The sequence below is a fragment of the Hyaena hyaena genome, unplaced genomic scaffold, assembly GCF_003009895.1.
Source record: "Hyaena hyaena isolate Hyena2069 unplaced genomic scaffold, ASM300989v1 scaffold_302, whole genome shotgun sequence".
Taxonomy (NCBI): Eukaryota; Metazoa; Chordata; class Mammalia; order Carnivora; family Hyaenidae; genus Hyaena; species Hyaena hyaena.
Window position 1 is genome coordinate 279648 of NW_024080936.1, and position 15113 is coordinate 294760.

Genomic DNA, 15113 nt, shown 5'->3' on the forward strand with positions numbered 1-15113 from the left:
CTTCCCCCCAGACACCGCCGCACAAGGACCTACAGCCCCTCCAAGACTCAGTCTTTCATCTCTAAAATGGGTCTTCGTCCCACCTCCCAGGGAGGCTGCCTCTGCAGACTGTGGCTGTGATTATAGTTTCCCAGCTGTCTCTAGTTGCTAGACCTTTCATGCCCCTTCCCCTGTGCCTGGAGCACCCTTTCCTTCCGCCACTGCTGCCACACTGAGGCGGGGGGCCTCCGGGGCAGAGGGGAAGTTGCCCTGACGGTGCACACCCTTCTGAGTCCCCACCTTGGGCAGGTGACTTCTGCTCTTGCTAGGTTTCCTCGCCTGTCACCCAGGGGATCCGTAGCTTTATCCTCCATGTGGGGAGATTTCGGGAAGTGGAGCCTGTACAGGGACAGGAGACCCCTCCTCCCCTAATCCTCCGCCAGGCTCACTCTGTTCCTTTTTTTTTTTTTTTTTGTGGCTTTGTAGTGTGTTTTGATCCTGATTTGGGGTAAGTGACCATGTTCGAACTTCTTTCCTATCTTGTTTATTTTCCCAGATGAGTCTCAGAACAGTCTGGAGTCATTCTCTCCGGTGGGACACTGCCATGGAAATTTTGGTTGGAGCCACATTCAACTTAGCGAGCTGGTAGCATTAAGGGGCCCGTCCTGACCAGGTGGCCAGGTGTGCCCTCATGTATTCACCTACTTTGTTTAAATCAAGCCTCAGGGAGGAGCCTTTGGGGGCTTCGGGGCTGGAGAAAGCTGTTAACCATGCATGTTGCAGGCGAGAGGCTGAGGCGCCGAGCAGGGAGCCCACTGCCCCAGCAGCCAATACTCCTACGGGTGTGAATATGCCGCCGTCTGCCTGTGCAGTTTTTGTCTTTTTAAATTTTTTATTTGTGTATTTTCAGTTCTTTTTTTCCATTTTAAAAATTTCATTTGAGAGAGAAAAGAGAGAGAGAAAATCCCAAGCAGGCTCTACACTCAGCCTGACTCCAGGCTTGATCTCATGACCCTGGGATCACGACCTGAGCAGAAATCAAGTCAGGCACTCAACCGACTGAGTCGCCCGGGCTTCCCTTCCCTTCTCCTGTATACTTGTTGGTGTGTACTTTCTGTTTCTTTTTTCATTTTACTCCTACACACCCAGGTGTATCTCTAAAAGCAGGCTCCTTGCTTACCTGAACCAAACGCACATTTACCAAAAACACAGCCAGAGCCAGGGCTCATCTGCAGCCTCATCCAGGTCTGCGCTCGTCCCCGTGGTTTCGTCTCGGTTCCGCGTCGGTTCTCCCACGTGGGACGCTTCTGGGCCTCGATCTCGCACAGGGCACGGGCTTGGCTGCGGCCAGGCGGGTTCCGGCGCTTTCTCTCCCCATCCGCACCCCAGGGCGCTGCGCACCTGAGCTCACGCCGACGACGGGCCAGGGTGGCGGATGGCGACTCGGGTGGGGCCACGGGGGGGCCCGACCCTGTGGGACCCCGTTGTGCCGGTGAGGGGTCGCTCGCGGGCGCCCCGGGGGCGAGGACGCAACGGCCCCCGCGCAGCGGCGAGCGCGGCGACCCCGGGCGCACCGGGTTTGGCCGCCGAGCGCCGCCTCCGAGCCCCGGCCCCGGCCCCGTGAGGCGGCGCGTTTGCGCGGCTCGAACTGCGGTCACTCGTTAAGAGCAGCAAACGGGACCCGACACCGGGCTTCGCGGGCCACGTGCGCCCCGCCCCTCCAGGCCCCGCCCCGGAAGGCTGTCTCTCCCACCATTGGCCAGATCTGGGTCACACGGTCAGGCCTCATCCAATGGCCAGCCAGAAGCGGGGGGGGGGGGCTACCTTCAGTTACAAATAACACGGCCGCTCCCCGCACAAGGTCTCGTCGCTTTGCAGGGACGGGGTGCGGCCGGGGCGGGGGGGGGGGACGGGGAAGAGTCGCAGCGGGAATTGCACGGATGGAACCCAGGCTGAGAAGTCCGGGCTTCATCCCGCGGCCATGGGGCGCCACGGGTGGCGCTTGGGAGGCGAGGGCACATCCGATGAAGGCGTCGTGACGCCCCCCGGAGCACCCACCTGCCGGCGTCTTCAGCTGCTGCCCGGTCACCGGCATCACATGCCCTGTTACAGAACCCGCAAGGCCTCGAGGGTGTCGGGTCCTCGTGCAAGAGCTGTGGACGCGAAGTTACGTGGAGTCCATCACACGCCTTCTGGCTTGAGGAGGGTGAGGAGGTGGGGGAACCCTGAGCGCTCTGGACCAGGCTGAGACCCATATCCTGGAGCCAGAGGTCTGCACTTCGGGGGGGGGTGTGATTCCTATAGCCCCTGCGGACCCCTGCTCCGGGTCCTCAAGGCTCCACTTGAATGAAATGTAAATGGGCTTGTTGAAAGCTGGTTTCGTCCACTGTGAGCGACAGAAACTCATCTTAAATGGACTTCATCTTATTGGGGTGGAGGGGTTCAGGCGCAGCTGGATCCAGGGAACCTCTGCTGCCCCCTCTTCGCTCAGCATGCCACTGGACTGGCCTTCCCTGGCCATTGGTAGGAGCCACGCTGCGCTCTAGGCTCACACCCTCCAGCTCAGGCAGGAAGAGGGTGTGCCTATCCCAGAAAAAAATCTCTTCTCGGCTTGCTGAATGTCAGATGATCCTCACTGGTTGAGCGTGGGTTGGTATCCATTCCTGGGGTCATTTGGAAACACAGGAGGTGATTTCTCAAAGGAAAACCCAGTGCTGGGACCAGGAGGAGATGCCAGCCACAACCTGGGGGCTGGCCCTCATTGTCCAATCCAGAATGAGGAGGGCCCTGCCCCAGAGTTCAGCACCGGGTTCTGGAATCTTGCTTCTCTGGTACTGACTCTAGTCCCAGCACCGTGGGGCTTTGCGACTGCTGGAAAGTCACTTTCCTTCCTCCAGCTTCAATGACCCGCTCTGTAAAATGGGTGCCTGCCTCACAGCAGTGCAGTGAGTGGGAGAGGAGACTCGTCACCCATCTTCCCTGGACAAACACCTATCTGCTAATTAATAAGAATCTGTGCGCACATGTCATGCCCCCTACTGTCCAGGGCACTGTCCCTGGTGTCCTGCCTGGAATCTGCAGTATTGGGATCTGTGCCCGTTTTGCAGATGAGAAAATGGGGCACAGAGAAGTGACACTTGGCCTAGTCAAAGCAGCACATCCTCCTTCTGCCAGAGGCCCCTTCTTGCTCCAGGCTTCGGGGTCACTGCCTTGGAGACACCACAGCCTTCCTGCTCCTGGGCCTCTATACTGATGCCTGTCTCACCCCTGTCATCACTCCCCTGTTTGTCCCCAGCCAGCGGGGACCCTATCACTGTGGCGCCAAACCCAGTCTGTAGGGCCTGCTTGTACTAGTTGCCTGTTGCTGCTCTAACAAACCAGCACAAACGTGGTGGCTTCAAACAACACACATTTTTCTCTTCCAGTTCTGGAGGTCAGAAGTCCGACACAGGTGTCACAGAACTAAAATGAGGGTATGCGCTTATAATTTAAAAAATTTTTTAAAAATTTTAAGGTTTACTTATTTTTGAGACAGAGAGAGACAGAGCACGAGCTGGGGAGGGTCAGAGAGAGAGGGAGACACAGAATCTGAAACAGGCTCCAGGCCCTGAGCTGTCAGCACAGAGCACAACGTGGGGCTCGAGCCCACGAACCGTGAGATCATGACCTGAGCCTAAGTCGGACGCCCCACCAACTGAGCCCCCAGGCGCCCCAGAGGTGGGCTCTCTCTTACCTTTAGCACAAACATCCCATCACTTCTGTCCCCACACCCCCGTCCTCACCATCGTTCAGTCCAATGTGATTTAAACCTCCTCCTCTGAGAGGTCCGCCTGGATCCCCCCAGTCTCCATTGGGTACAGCAGCCTCCATCACAATGCTGATCACTTTGGATTGTCATTGCCTGTTTTCTGTAGGGTCTGGAGGAGTGAAGATGGGGAGTCATGGTGGGTGTCTGAGCTGGGGAGCAGCCTTATGGTAGACAGCCGAGGTAGGAAGTAGGCTGCAAGGAATGAGGCTGAGGCCAGTTCAGAGGCGACAGGAGGGGCATGAAAAGGAGAGACCGAAGAGGGGGGCTCCCCAGAGAGGGCCAGTGTCTTGTTTAAGGTCACGCAGAACACGGCCTCTGGGTTGGAGAGACAGGCCAGGATGGGAGGCAGAAGGCTGCTGGCAACTGGTCTGTTTCGAACCCACGCCAGGCCAACAATGACCCTTTGGTTTGCACAAACCCAGGCTGGGGCGGCTGAGCCCCAGCAGGGTCAGCTCTCGGCCAAGGCCACAATGTCCAGAGCTCTTGCACACCCCTGGTGAGAACACAGGGCCCCATCCCTGCGCCATCCCCAAGCAGGGGAGAATCCCCTCACGTACTCAGAGGTCAAGGACGGTAAGAAGCTGGGTGTCCTCCCTCAGTGCCACTAGGCAGGAACGTGGCCCTTGGCCATGGTGGGAGCACCCGGGTCAGGCTGAGCAGCTGAGATGGAGGACGGGGTCTACGCATGGCACGCTCTGCTGACAGATCTTGTGCACACAGAAGCTTTTTGCCGTGTGGCCACAGGGGTCTTTGGCATCCATACCTGAGGATGGGGGGGTGGGGGGGTAACATTGTTGTCAATCGTTTTTATCTTCCTGAAAGCATTTACTCTCTTTGAAGTTATATTTAATTTGTTTACGTACATATTTTGTTTTCATGGCCCCTACGAACCACAGCTTGGTGATGGCAAGACTGGGCATCCCTCGGTCACTTGGGAGCCCAGCACCCCTGAATGAGCCCTGCCACGATGACACGGTCACCGATGATTTCTCGCAAACTCAGAGAGAGGCTGCACGGGACCCCTGAGCCTTTGGAGGATGCCCTGACGATTTTGGAGGGGGGGCTCCCCAGCAGGAAGGGCATCTGCGGCACTAACACCCCACTGGATTCGGTACTTTCCAGGGCCACGCTGATGTCTGATGTCACTGTCACTGTCACAAACTGTGGACAGCCTGGGAATCCAGATGGTCAAGGGCTGCAGACACAGCACTGAACCCGAGGAGAGGAGAAAACCCTAAGCCAGTGAGTTCTTTTTGATGCGACCTGGGAGGGCAGTTCGCAGAGGTCTGGGGGGCAGGGGTGCGGTCTCCCAAAGGGTGCGGGGCACACTTGGGAAGTCTTGGGGTAGGATCGCTGCCGGCCACGACGCTGGGACCTTTGGTGGCTCCGGTCTCCCCCTGTCGCACCCTGCACCCCTCCGCCTCTGCTGCCGCTCAGCCGCACTCGCTCACGCCCAGCTGTGCCCACTGGCTCCAGCGGCCAGGTTGGGGACCCGGGGTGCGAGTGCGCGTTGCGGGGGGGGGGGGGGGGGGGGGGGGGGGGCTTAGGTCTCCGGAAGTCTGTGGGCGCATAGGGGCGGGGAAGAGGCTGGGGGCGCCACGTGAACGAGCGACCACAAGCGAGCCACGACGCGGTTAACGCAGAACCGCGCTCTGCGTGCGTCTCCGGTTAGCTCGGCCACAGCCCTCGGGCCGCAGACCCCCCCCACCCCAACGCACGGCGAGCCCGGGAACTCACACCCGGGGCCACGGGGCCACCTTTCCAGACGGGCTCCCCGGCTCCCAGGTCGGACTCCCGCCCCCCACCAGCAGCTGCCCTCGGGGCGGCCAGGCCCAGCCCCGGCACACACCGTGCGCGACACGGCCCCGCGCCCCGCCCCGGCCCGGCCCGGCCCCGCCCCGCCCGCAGCCAGCGGGACCTTTATAGGGAGCGCCCGGCCGCGGCGCTGGGAAGTCGGTGCCGCCGCCCGCCCGCCCGCCGCCCGCCGCCCGCCCGCGCCTCCGACGCGGGGGCCGCCGCCGTCTCTCCGTCCACCATGCGTCCCGGGACGCCGGGGCCGCTGTGGCCACTGCCCTGGGGCGCCCTGGCTTGGGCCGTGGGCTTCGTGGGCTCCGTGGGCTCGGGGGACCCCGCGCCCGGTGAGTGGGGCGGCCGGAAGGGGCGGGCGGGGTGGGCCACCCACGTGGGCCTGCCCGGAATGCGGGCCTTGGGGGAGATGTTGGGGGCTCTGTGGCCGTGGGAGCTGGTGATCAGCGGCCTCCTCCGGTTCATTCCGGGAGGGCTTGGGGCTCCCCTCCCCCAGCCCCAAAGGGCCCGAAGGAGGGTCACCAGGAGGTCAGCAGAGCAGATGTGACTCTCTTTCACAATTGTCAAGAGCAGTAGTCACAACGACGGCTGACATTTATCGAGTGCTTAGTGTCTACCTTTTCCCTCCTTGAATTCATATGATAGCCCGTTAATGTGTGTACGCTCGTGCCCATTTTGCAGATGGGGAAGTTGAGGCGCAGGGTCATACAGCCCGCCAGTGGCCAAGTCAGGATTCATACTGGGACCATCTGAGTCCCGAAGCCCCAGGGAGGCAGGGGGATGGCAGGCCCCGGGACCTCCCCCTGAGGTGTCAGATCCTCTGGCTTTGGCTTAGGCGGATGGGCCATTTTTACCCCATACCTGTCACTTGTTGGGGGATGCCAGGCAAGGAACGTCCCCACTCCTATACTCAGTTTCTCCTTTTAGAAGATGGGTGCCAAGAGTGCTGAGTTCCCAGAGCTGTTGCCTGAAAGGCGCTGTGCACGGTGCCCAGGAACCAGTGAGCTCCCTGGGATGGGGGCTGTGGCCATTCCTGCCCCCATTTAAGGGTGAAGGGACTGAGGGCTGTGTGCCTTCCTACCCCACCCGGCAGCCCCACCCCAGCCCCGCATGAAGGGGAGAGCCGAGCCCCCTCCCCGAAGGCCGTGTCCCCAGGGAGATGGTGAGCTCATGCAAGGGGAATGTTCCCAAGTTGGAGTGAGTAAGAGGCGGGCCGGCAAGGGGGGGGGCTGCCAGGCAAGGGGGGCTCTGCGTGCCCTCGGGCCCTGTCTAGACAGAGGGCAGAGGCGGAGAGGGGCTCCAGGGCCCACTGAGCCTGACGTGTCCAGCTCTGAGTGTTTGACTGGTCAGGCAGGACGCCAGGCCTGGGCCTGGGGGCCTGAAGCGGGGTCGGGGGTGGGGTGGGGAGAGCTTCCCACTAAGAGTGAGGGCTGTGTGTGGGGTGGAGCTCAGAGAGGAAGAAGAATGCCAGAAGGATCCAGACCAGAGCTGGATGTGAGCACCTGTGCAGGTCTCTGCCCCTGCTTCCCAAGTTGGGAGCAAATCATCCCCTCTGTAATTACTGAGCCACAACTGTATGCATCCCCCGCGGGCAGGGAGCTGGGCAGAAGGTCAAGGCCTGGGTGTTGGCAGTGACATAGGAGGGCACCTCTGGTCCAGCGGTACCTGTGCCCCTTGTCCACAGGTGGGGTCTGCTGGCTCCAGCAGGGCCGAGAGGCCACCTGCAGTCTGGTGCTGAAGACTGACGTGAGCCAAGCCGAGTGCTGTGCCACCAGCAACATCGACACGGCCTGGTCCAACTTCACTCACCCGGGGAACAAGATCAGCCTTCTGGGCTTCTTGGGCCTTGTCCACTGCCTCCCCTGCAAAGGTGAGCCCGGGGCATCGGCCACACGTCAGGGTCACCGTGTAGCAGGTGGGGCAGCCGAGAATGAGCTCCCCACCCTGGGGGTACGCAGGAGGAGGGTGAGGCCACCGGGAAGGGTGTTTGTGGAGGGACCCAGGGCTCAGAGAGAGGAGTGGACCCGAGGTTCCAGGCCTCAGCCTCCCTGCGCTGAGGATTCAGGACGCGGCTCGGAGGGCTCCCCAGCTTGGTCCCTAGCCTCTCGGCCCTTGCTCATGCTGAGCCCTCTGCCTGGATGGCCTTTCCCACCTGCAGTCCTCCTGGTACACTCGACTCACGCCCAAGTCCCGGGAAGACGGATTTTCCTAACTGGCCCTTTGGGTTTGTGACTCCACAGCTGGTGTTCCCAAACACGTAATCTGCCCATAACCCCAGATTCCAGTGATCTGTGGTGAGACCACAGATGCGTGTTTAATAAGTCTGTGCCTTCTGGATCATGTTCTGAGAAATGCTGCCTCTTTCATCAGACTAGGAGCTCTCTGAAGGCAGAATGATTGAGTGAATAAGCCAAGACGTATTGTCCGTCCCGGAGAAGGGGCTGGGGATTGTCCCAGGGCTCTCTGGCCAGGGCTGAAACTGTCAGGGCCCAGAGGTGGTGTGAGGCATGGCTTAAAGGAAGTGGGCATTAGTAGTAGGGTGTCGGAGTGTGTTTAGGAAGGAGTTTGCCAGACAGAGAATGTATGGGATCAGGCCCTAGTGGGTGGGGTCAGGGCAGGGGAGCAGGGAGGAGGCCGGAGCGGAGGGCCAAGCCCGGAGCCCAGCTGGCCACCGGGATGTGATTAATCCCTGATCAGCCTGGCTGGGTGGTCTTGGACTCACTGCCATGTGCCCTGACTCCCTCCAGAACCCACTCTGGGTTCTGGGAGGAGGACAGACTTCAGGAAGTGCCTGGCCTGGGCGTGAGAAGGTCCAGACCCCCCCCCCCCCCATCTCATCTGGCCTTGGGGAAGGGAACACAGTTCTCCCACTTCCGTTCTGCTTGTGAAGCCACCCAGGGGGAGTGCTTCCAGATGTGTGCGGGCAGGCGGCGTGGGAGGCGTCCAGGTGCTGCCCACATGCCCTGCCTCTGCCTGGGTGGGGGCACCAGCGCACCAGCTCGTGTTATGCTCATGCTCCTCCCTAGGGTGGGTGCCCCCGTCAGCTTCACTTACACACAGGGAAACTGAGGCCGCTCTCTCAAGAGCTCAAGCCTAGCCTCCAGGCCCACAAGTAACAGAGGTGGGGCGTCTCATCGGGGGTCTGGCCTGGAGTTCTCATGCCGAGGGGCCCCTGGCCCTCCTCCACGCACAGCTGTGACAGGGCCTCAGGAGCCCCCTTTTGTAAACCGCTAGCAAAATGGCATCACCTCCTAGGGGTGGTTGGGAGACTGCAGGGAGCCCGGGAGTGCCCCGTAAGAGGAGCAGCGCATTAATGGGTGTGGGTTTCCGAAGGTCCTGGGCTGGGTGGGGGCGGAGACCCCAGGGAGAGACCTGCCCTGGCCGGGCCTGTTTCCCTGCCAGAGAAATAGGGCTGGCGGGGAGGGGGAACCCCCCGGTTCACAGGGCTCGGGAGGTGGGAAGCCCACTCCCCAGGAAATGAGCCTCAGGCCGGTTGCCAACGCCCTGCCCTCCCGGATGCGGATGCCTCCTCCGGGTTGGTCCCGACAGGGGGGGGGGGGGGGGGAGCGGGGGACACAGACGCCGCCGGTCCTCCCCTGACCCGCGCCGGGACGGGGTGGGGCCCCGCTCTGCTGACGCAGTCGGCCCCGGGCCCGGGCCGGCCTTCCCACGACCGCGCATAAATCCGGGAACGGACGCCAGCCCGAGCGGACGGCCCCGCCGCGGAGCGGCACTGGCAGCTCGTTCCCGCACCCCCAGAATCCGGGCAGGACTCCCCACTCCCGCCCGCTCTGAGCCCCGCCTCCAGACCGAGCCCCAAGCCCAGGCGCAGCCTCGACTCCAGCCCACCGGGCCCCCGGCTGGTCTCGGCCCCGACGGATCCCGCACCCATACTTGGACCCAGGCGCCCTCCCCGGGGTTCCCCGACCCCCGCCCGGCCTCTGGCGTCAGAGCAGGGGGCGGGAGCGCCTCGGGCTCCGAGGACGCCCGGCCCCGGCCACGCGCTCCCCGCCCCCCCCACGCGCGCGTGCCCTGTGTCCGCAGATTCGTGCGAGGGCGTGGAGTGCGGCCCCGGCAAGACGTGCCGCATGCAGGGGGGCCGCCCGCGCTGCGAGTGCGCGCCCGACTGCGCGGGGCTCCCGGCGCGCCTGCAGGTCTGCGGCTCCGACGGCGCCACCTACCGCGACGAGTGCGAGCTGCGCGCCGCGCGCTGCCGCGGCCACCCGGACCTGCGCGTCATGTACCCCGGCCGCTGCCGCAGTACGTGCGGGCGGGGCGGGGGCGGGGCCCGGCGACGGGGGAGCGCCGCCGCCCCGGGTCTTCCGCCGGGTCGGTCGGAAGGAGGAAGCGCGGGGCGGGGCCCCGGGACGGGAGGCTCTCACGGGGTGAGGGACTGCGGTGCGTGACTCCGGGAGGGGTTCGCGGGTGCGGCCGGCGGGGCGGGGCCTGGCTGGGGGACGGGGGGGCGGGGGGGGGGCTCCCGGCGCGGCCCGCCCCCCTGACGCGCCCCGGCGCCCCGCTCGCAGAGTCGTGCGCGCACGTGACGTGCCCGCGGCCGCAGTCGTGCGTGGTGGACCAGACCGGCAGCGCCCACTGCGTGGTGTGTCGCGCGGCGCCCTGCCCCGCGCCCTCCGGCCCCGGCCAGGAGCTGTGCGGCAACGACAACGTCACCTACCTGTCTTCGTGCCACCTGCGCCAGGCCACCTGCTTCCGGGGCCGCTCGATCGGCGTGCGCCACCCGGGCAGCTGCGCAGGTGCGGCGCGGAGCGGGCGGCGGCGGCGGCGGCGGCGGCGGGGCCGGCCTCCGCCCCCGGCCGCGTCCCCACGGTTCTTTTCGCCCCTCCCGCGCTTCAGGCACCCCTGAGCCGGCGGCGGCGGCGGAGGCGGAGGAGGAGAACTTCGTGTGAGCCCGTGGGGCCGGCTTGGGCCTGGCGTTCAAGGACTCCCCGTTTTATTTATTGCCACTGCCGAGTCTAATTTATGTCCCGTGGACACTCTCCAGAGCCTGGGCCGGGACCACCTGGGAGGGGCCCTGGAGCCCCCCCCCCAGTACCTTGGAAGGCTTGGGGGGAGGGGGCCTGGGCGTGGGGCTGGTAGGTGGGGCTCCCGCTCCAGGCGCGAGCTGCCCCTGAGGACCCCATGCTTCTCCAGGGGGTAGCTTTATTTTCGTCACCACGGAGAGGCCTGGGCATTGCCCGCCAGCGGTTAATGAAGAGGCACCCCGGCCTGCTAGACAGCCGATTGGGAGTAACGAAGGGTCCCCAGCCTGGTTTTGTACACATGAGTCGCAGAACCTGCCCAGGCCCCAGATAGGTCAAGGAAGCAGCCGCTGTCCACAACCCGCTCGAGGACTCCAGGCCTTGCCTTCCACCTGTGCCTCCATTTATGTCCCCAGGACGTCCCGTGGTGGCGCCTGAGGGGTGGAGGAGGGGAGGCCTCTGGCCAGAGAGGCTAGAACAGAACACCGTGCCTAGTGTTGCCCAGTGCACTTTGGGCAGGACCCAGTGGGACCCATTAAGAGCCCCCGTTCACCCACCGTGGGGTGTCTGTGCCGAGGCCCACTGCACACCTGCCTCCTAGAGCCATGTGTCTCAGTGCCCACCCCCCCCCCCCCCCCCCCCCCCCCCCCCCCCCCCCCCGCAGGTAAGGCCCAGTCCAGGACCCCTCGTCCCATGAGACTTGCCTTGGCCGAGCCTCTAAGCTCAGTCTCCAGGCAGACCTGCCTCACCCACCAGCTGGCCCCGGGGTCTGGGTGCTTGCCACACGCTGGCCTGGGCCGAGTTGCTGCCTTCTCTCTGGACTGTTGCTGAGTGTCACCTCCTCACGTCTGCATGTGGCCAAGGCTCGGACCTGACACGGGGGGCCCAACAGGCAGGAGCCCACCTCCCCGAGCTTAGTGAGCCGTGCGGGGGGCGGTTGTATTCATCCTCTCCTGGCCCCTCGGAAGTGCCTTACCTGTGATGCCCAGAAAAGTGCCTTTGAGTAGCGGGGTTCACCCGAGCCCCCCAACAAGGCCACCTCCCCACCCTGGGGTCCTGCCTCACCAAAGAAATAAAGACTGTAAAAAGCTACTTTGGAGGGTCCAAGTCTCGGTCTACCTCTCTCTGAGCCTCTGTGTAGCCCCCCTTTGGTAGCTGGGAGCCTAGTGTGCTGTGAGGGTGGTGAGCGGGGGGCTCTGTCTCTGGGCCTCAGTGTCCATCTCTGGGCAGTGGGCAGCAGCCACTGAGGGGGCTGAGGTAGGTGAGGAGCGGGGCGAGGTCAGCAGTGGGGAAGGAAGCCTTCACAGGGCAGGAAGAGGGGACTTCGGGCACTCGGGAGAAGCCAGCTGGTTTAGGCTCCAGAAACAGACCCGGCCTGGAAGGGCTGGGGGTATGATCATCTCGATAATACCATTAATAATAATACGGCAAGGGTGATGCCAGCTGGGACTTGCCCGAACACCCCCCGTGCTGGGCACTGGATTCTAAGCACGTTTCAGAGGCAAGGACAGACTTCATGTGGAGCCCGGCCGGCCTGAGAGTCCACACTGAGGACCGGGAGCGCCCCCACCCCCGGCCTCGGGTCCCCACCTCCGCGTGGGTGTGGTTAGCTGGAGTCTTGAGAGAAAGACGCAGCTTGGGCAAAGGCCAAGGGGCTGTCCTCAGTGTAGGCTGTTGGGGGGGAGGGGCCTGGGGCCTGAAGCCGGGGGACCAGCTGAGGCATATGAGCGGGAGGCTCGGGGTGGCTCAGGGAGGGAGGCAGCGGCAGCGGCAGAGCCCCGGCCTCGCTGCCAGAAGAGACCCTGGAGGTGAACTGCTGTTCAGAACCGTCTGGCGGTTCAGTTAACATTTTATTTGGTCATTTTGCCCCTTTGCGTTTGGAACTGGTGCCGACCCTGCCCCCCCTCCACCCCGCACACACCAGGCTTCCTGGGGTTTGGGGGCCCCAGGTGCCCTCCCCCAGCATGGACCTTCCAGGCGGGAGCTGTCTGAGTCGTCACCACCTCCCTGTGCGCCCAGCTCTGTTGTGGTTCAGGCGCTTCCTTCAGGAGCCCAGTGGCTCTGGGCAGGGGACTGGGCTGCGGGCCATTTGGGCCTTCGAACCACATCCCATATCCAGCTTACGAAGGCAGACACCTGCGTGTACACATCGGGGGTCTTGGGGTCGCCGCACCAGAGTCCAGAGAAGGAGACCAGGCCATGTGCCCGGTTCCTGCACACCAGAGGCCCCCCGGAGTCTGCCTGGGGGTGGAGGGAAAGGCAAGGTCAGGGGTCCATCTCTGGGCCTCTTTCTCTGGCCTCCCTGCCTCGAAACCCTTCCAAGGCTTCCTAGCCCTCTCCCAGCAAAAATTAAACTTCCAGCCTTCAAGGGACTTGAGCACCTAGAGCCCCCCTCCCCCACCGCCCACCTGTCTGCCCTCCTTTCTCTGGGTGCCCACCCCACCAGCCTTCTGGGCTGTTCCTGCAGCAAACCAAGCTTGCTCCAGCCTCTGGCCTTTTCCGTGTCCTTGAGACCTGTTCCGGCCCCCGCTGGACTCTGCTGGTGTAAATACGCAAGGCCGCAGTACTTTGCGCAGCACGCGACTTGCGTGGCTGTCCACGCGGCCCTGTGACGGGTGTCTGTGCCTGGCACGCCTTCCCTCAGGTCTCCTCCAGGCTCCTTCAAGTCTCGGCTCCAAGGTGCTCTCCGCAGAGAAGGCTCCCTGAATACTCACTCCGAAATGCCTGCTCTCTCCCCTCCGGCCCCTTTCCCAATTCTACCAGTGACTGTAATCTGGAATCACTCTGACCCTGGGAAGTACGTGCTATTAGTGTGGCAGTTTTACAGATCATGACAGGCCCAGAAGAGTGCGGGGACTTTTCCAAGGTCACACACCTGGGAAGAGTCACAGTCTGGATCTGGAGGCAGGCAGCGTGACTCCAGAATGTTTTGCATCACTACACCCTCTTGCCAGGAACCAAAAATCCTTCAGGTTGCGTTTCTCCCTCAGCCCCAGGGCCAGGGCTGCCGCGAGTCCACACAGGGCTTCGGGAGCGGGAACTCCTTGATGGGAATGTCACTGCTCCCTGCTGAACACGGCTTATAAATACACAAATATGTAGCCCTTAGTGCGATGTGCGGTCCACACAGCTGTCCGCGACGGCTCTGTGACCTTGGAAAAGTCTTTCTTCTCTCAGGTATTATTGAGGCCTCATCTGGTCAAAGGTGAGCTTAAGGACGTAGTTCTCAAGCCCCTGCCTATCTAACCCTCTCTGCGGGCCTCGGTTTGCCCATATTGCAGGAAGGTAGGCTGGGGACCGTGTCTTACCGAGCAGAAGCCACGCCTCCGGCGGTCCCCGCTGTGGGTGCAGAGCATGGCCGGGCTCAGCTGGCCCTTCCAGGAGCTGTTGCAGATGTCCAGGCCCAGCACGCGGACGTCAGCCTCCATCAGCCCCGGCGGCAGGTCCTCGAAGTCGGACACAGAGCCCCAGCCCGCCACCTGGCAGCGTGCGCCAGCCCGGGGGGGCGCGGCGTCCCTCCGTGGCAGCCTCAGCAGCCCCACCGCAGGGCCCAGGGCGGCCGAGCTGTTGAGCTGCAAAGAGACCGCTGATTTGGGGTTTACCCCCAACCGCCCGTCCCTCTTCCTGCCGCAGTTCTCCCGTCGTGACCTTGTCTCTGCGTGGCCTCGTGGGGAGAAATCAGCAGGGCTGTCACAGGCTGTGAGGAGAACGTGCCCAGCAGGCCTCCCCACCTCAGACCCGGACGCTGGCCGACCCGGCTGCCAGCTGCGTCCTTCTAGCCAGCATCTCCCCTGCTTGTAAGCCTTGCTGTGGCCCCCGTTGTTCTGGGACAACACCTCTTGGCTCTCCGTTCAGCCGTCCCTCCAGCCAGAACGAATTTCTTGTCTTTCCCTGTCCCTGCCCTCCCCAGCTGGAACGCCCTTCCTATCCAGCCTTCAGGTCTCAGCTTAGATGTCACCTCCTCCAGGGAGCCTTCCTGGACTCCCAGGATAGGACAGGAGCCTCCTCTGGGGCCCCACGTGCCCCTGCCACGGCCGGTTTACCCAGATGCCAGCCAGTGGACCAGCCCTGGGGCTGTTTGTTCATGGCTTTGACTCCAGTGCCCAGCACGCAGCTGGCGGACGCACAGTCAACGTTTACGGGATGAATGACTCGGGCCCCTGGTTTGGGTGCGCCCTAACCGCGGCCATACTCCCGACCACACCCCAGCCTCAGTTTCCGCAGCTGCATAATGGGATGGGTGACCAGAACCGTGGGTTCCAGGTTTTGGGGTTTCCCAGATGAGCAAAATCCACATGCAAGCTTTGGCCGCCGACACTCGCTGCCCCCTTTTCATCTTGCTACGAAAACACCACCCCCCAAACCCTTTTGTTCCCAGGAACCTATTTCTGTTACGTTGAGCATCTCTGTTTTGACTTTCACCACATTTGGAGGGCAGGCCTGAGGAGTTTTCCCTTTAAAACGGAGGCCCTGGCGGAGGGAGTGCCTGGAATTGAATGTGGGGCCCTAGAGCCTGGGCTGGGGGGGGGGGCCCGGCCCCC

At 63.2% G+C, this 15113-nt stretch overlaps 2 protein-coding genes across 2 annotated transcripts in view; one reads left to right on the plus strand and one right to left on the minus strand.

Moving 5' to 3' along the window:
* The first annotated feature begins 5729 nt into the window (after positions 1–5729).
* On the plus strand, positions 5730–11664 carry FSTL3 (follistatin like 3). The gene is made up of 5 exons (XM_039248207.1): positions 5730–5925; positions 7278–7463; positions 9638–9853; positions 10120–10347; positions 10448–11664. Exons 1-5 carry the CDS (start codon positions 5823–5825, stop codon positions 10498–10500), a joined length of 786 nt encoding a protein of 261 aa, XP_039104138.1. The 5' UTR covers positions 5730–5822; the 3' UTR covers positions 10501–11664.
* Positions 11665–12532: 868 nt separating this feature from the next.
* PRSS57 (serine protease 57) overlaps positions 12533–15113 on the minus strand; it is a 4267-nt gene continuing 1686 nt past the window's right edge. Inside the window, exons 4-5 of the mRNA XM_039248110.1 lie at positions 13881–14144; positions 12533–12813 (exon numbers count right to left, since the gene is read on the minus strand). Of these exons, the coding sequence (XP_039104041.1) occupies positions 12604–12813; positions 13881–14144 (474 nt within the window). The 3' untranslated portion in view covers positions 12533–12603. The remainder of the gene's footprint in view (positions 12814–13880; positions 14145–15113) is intronic.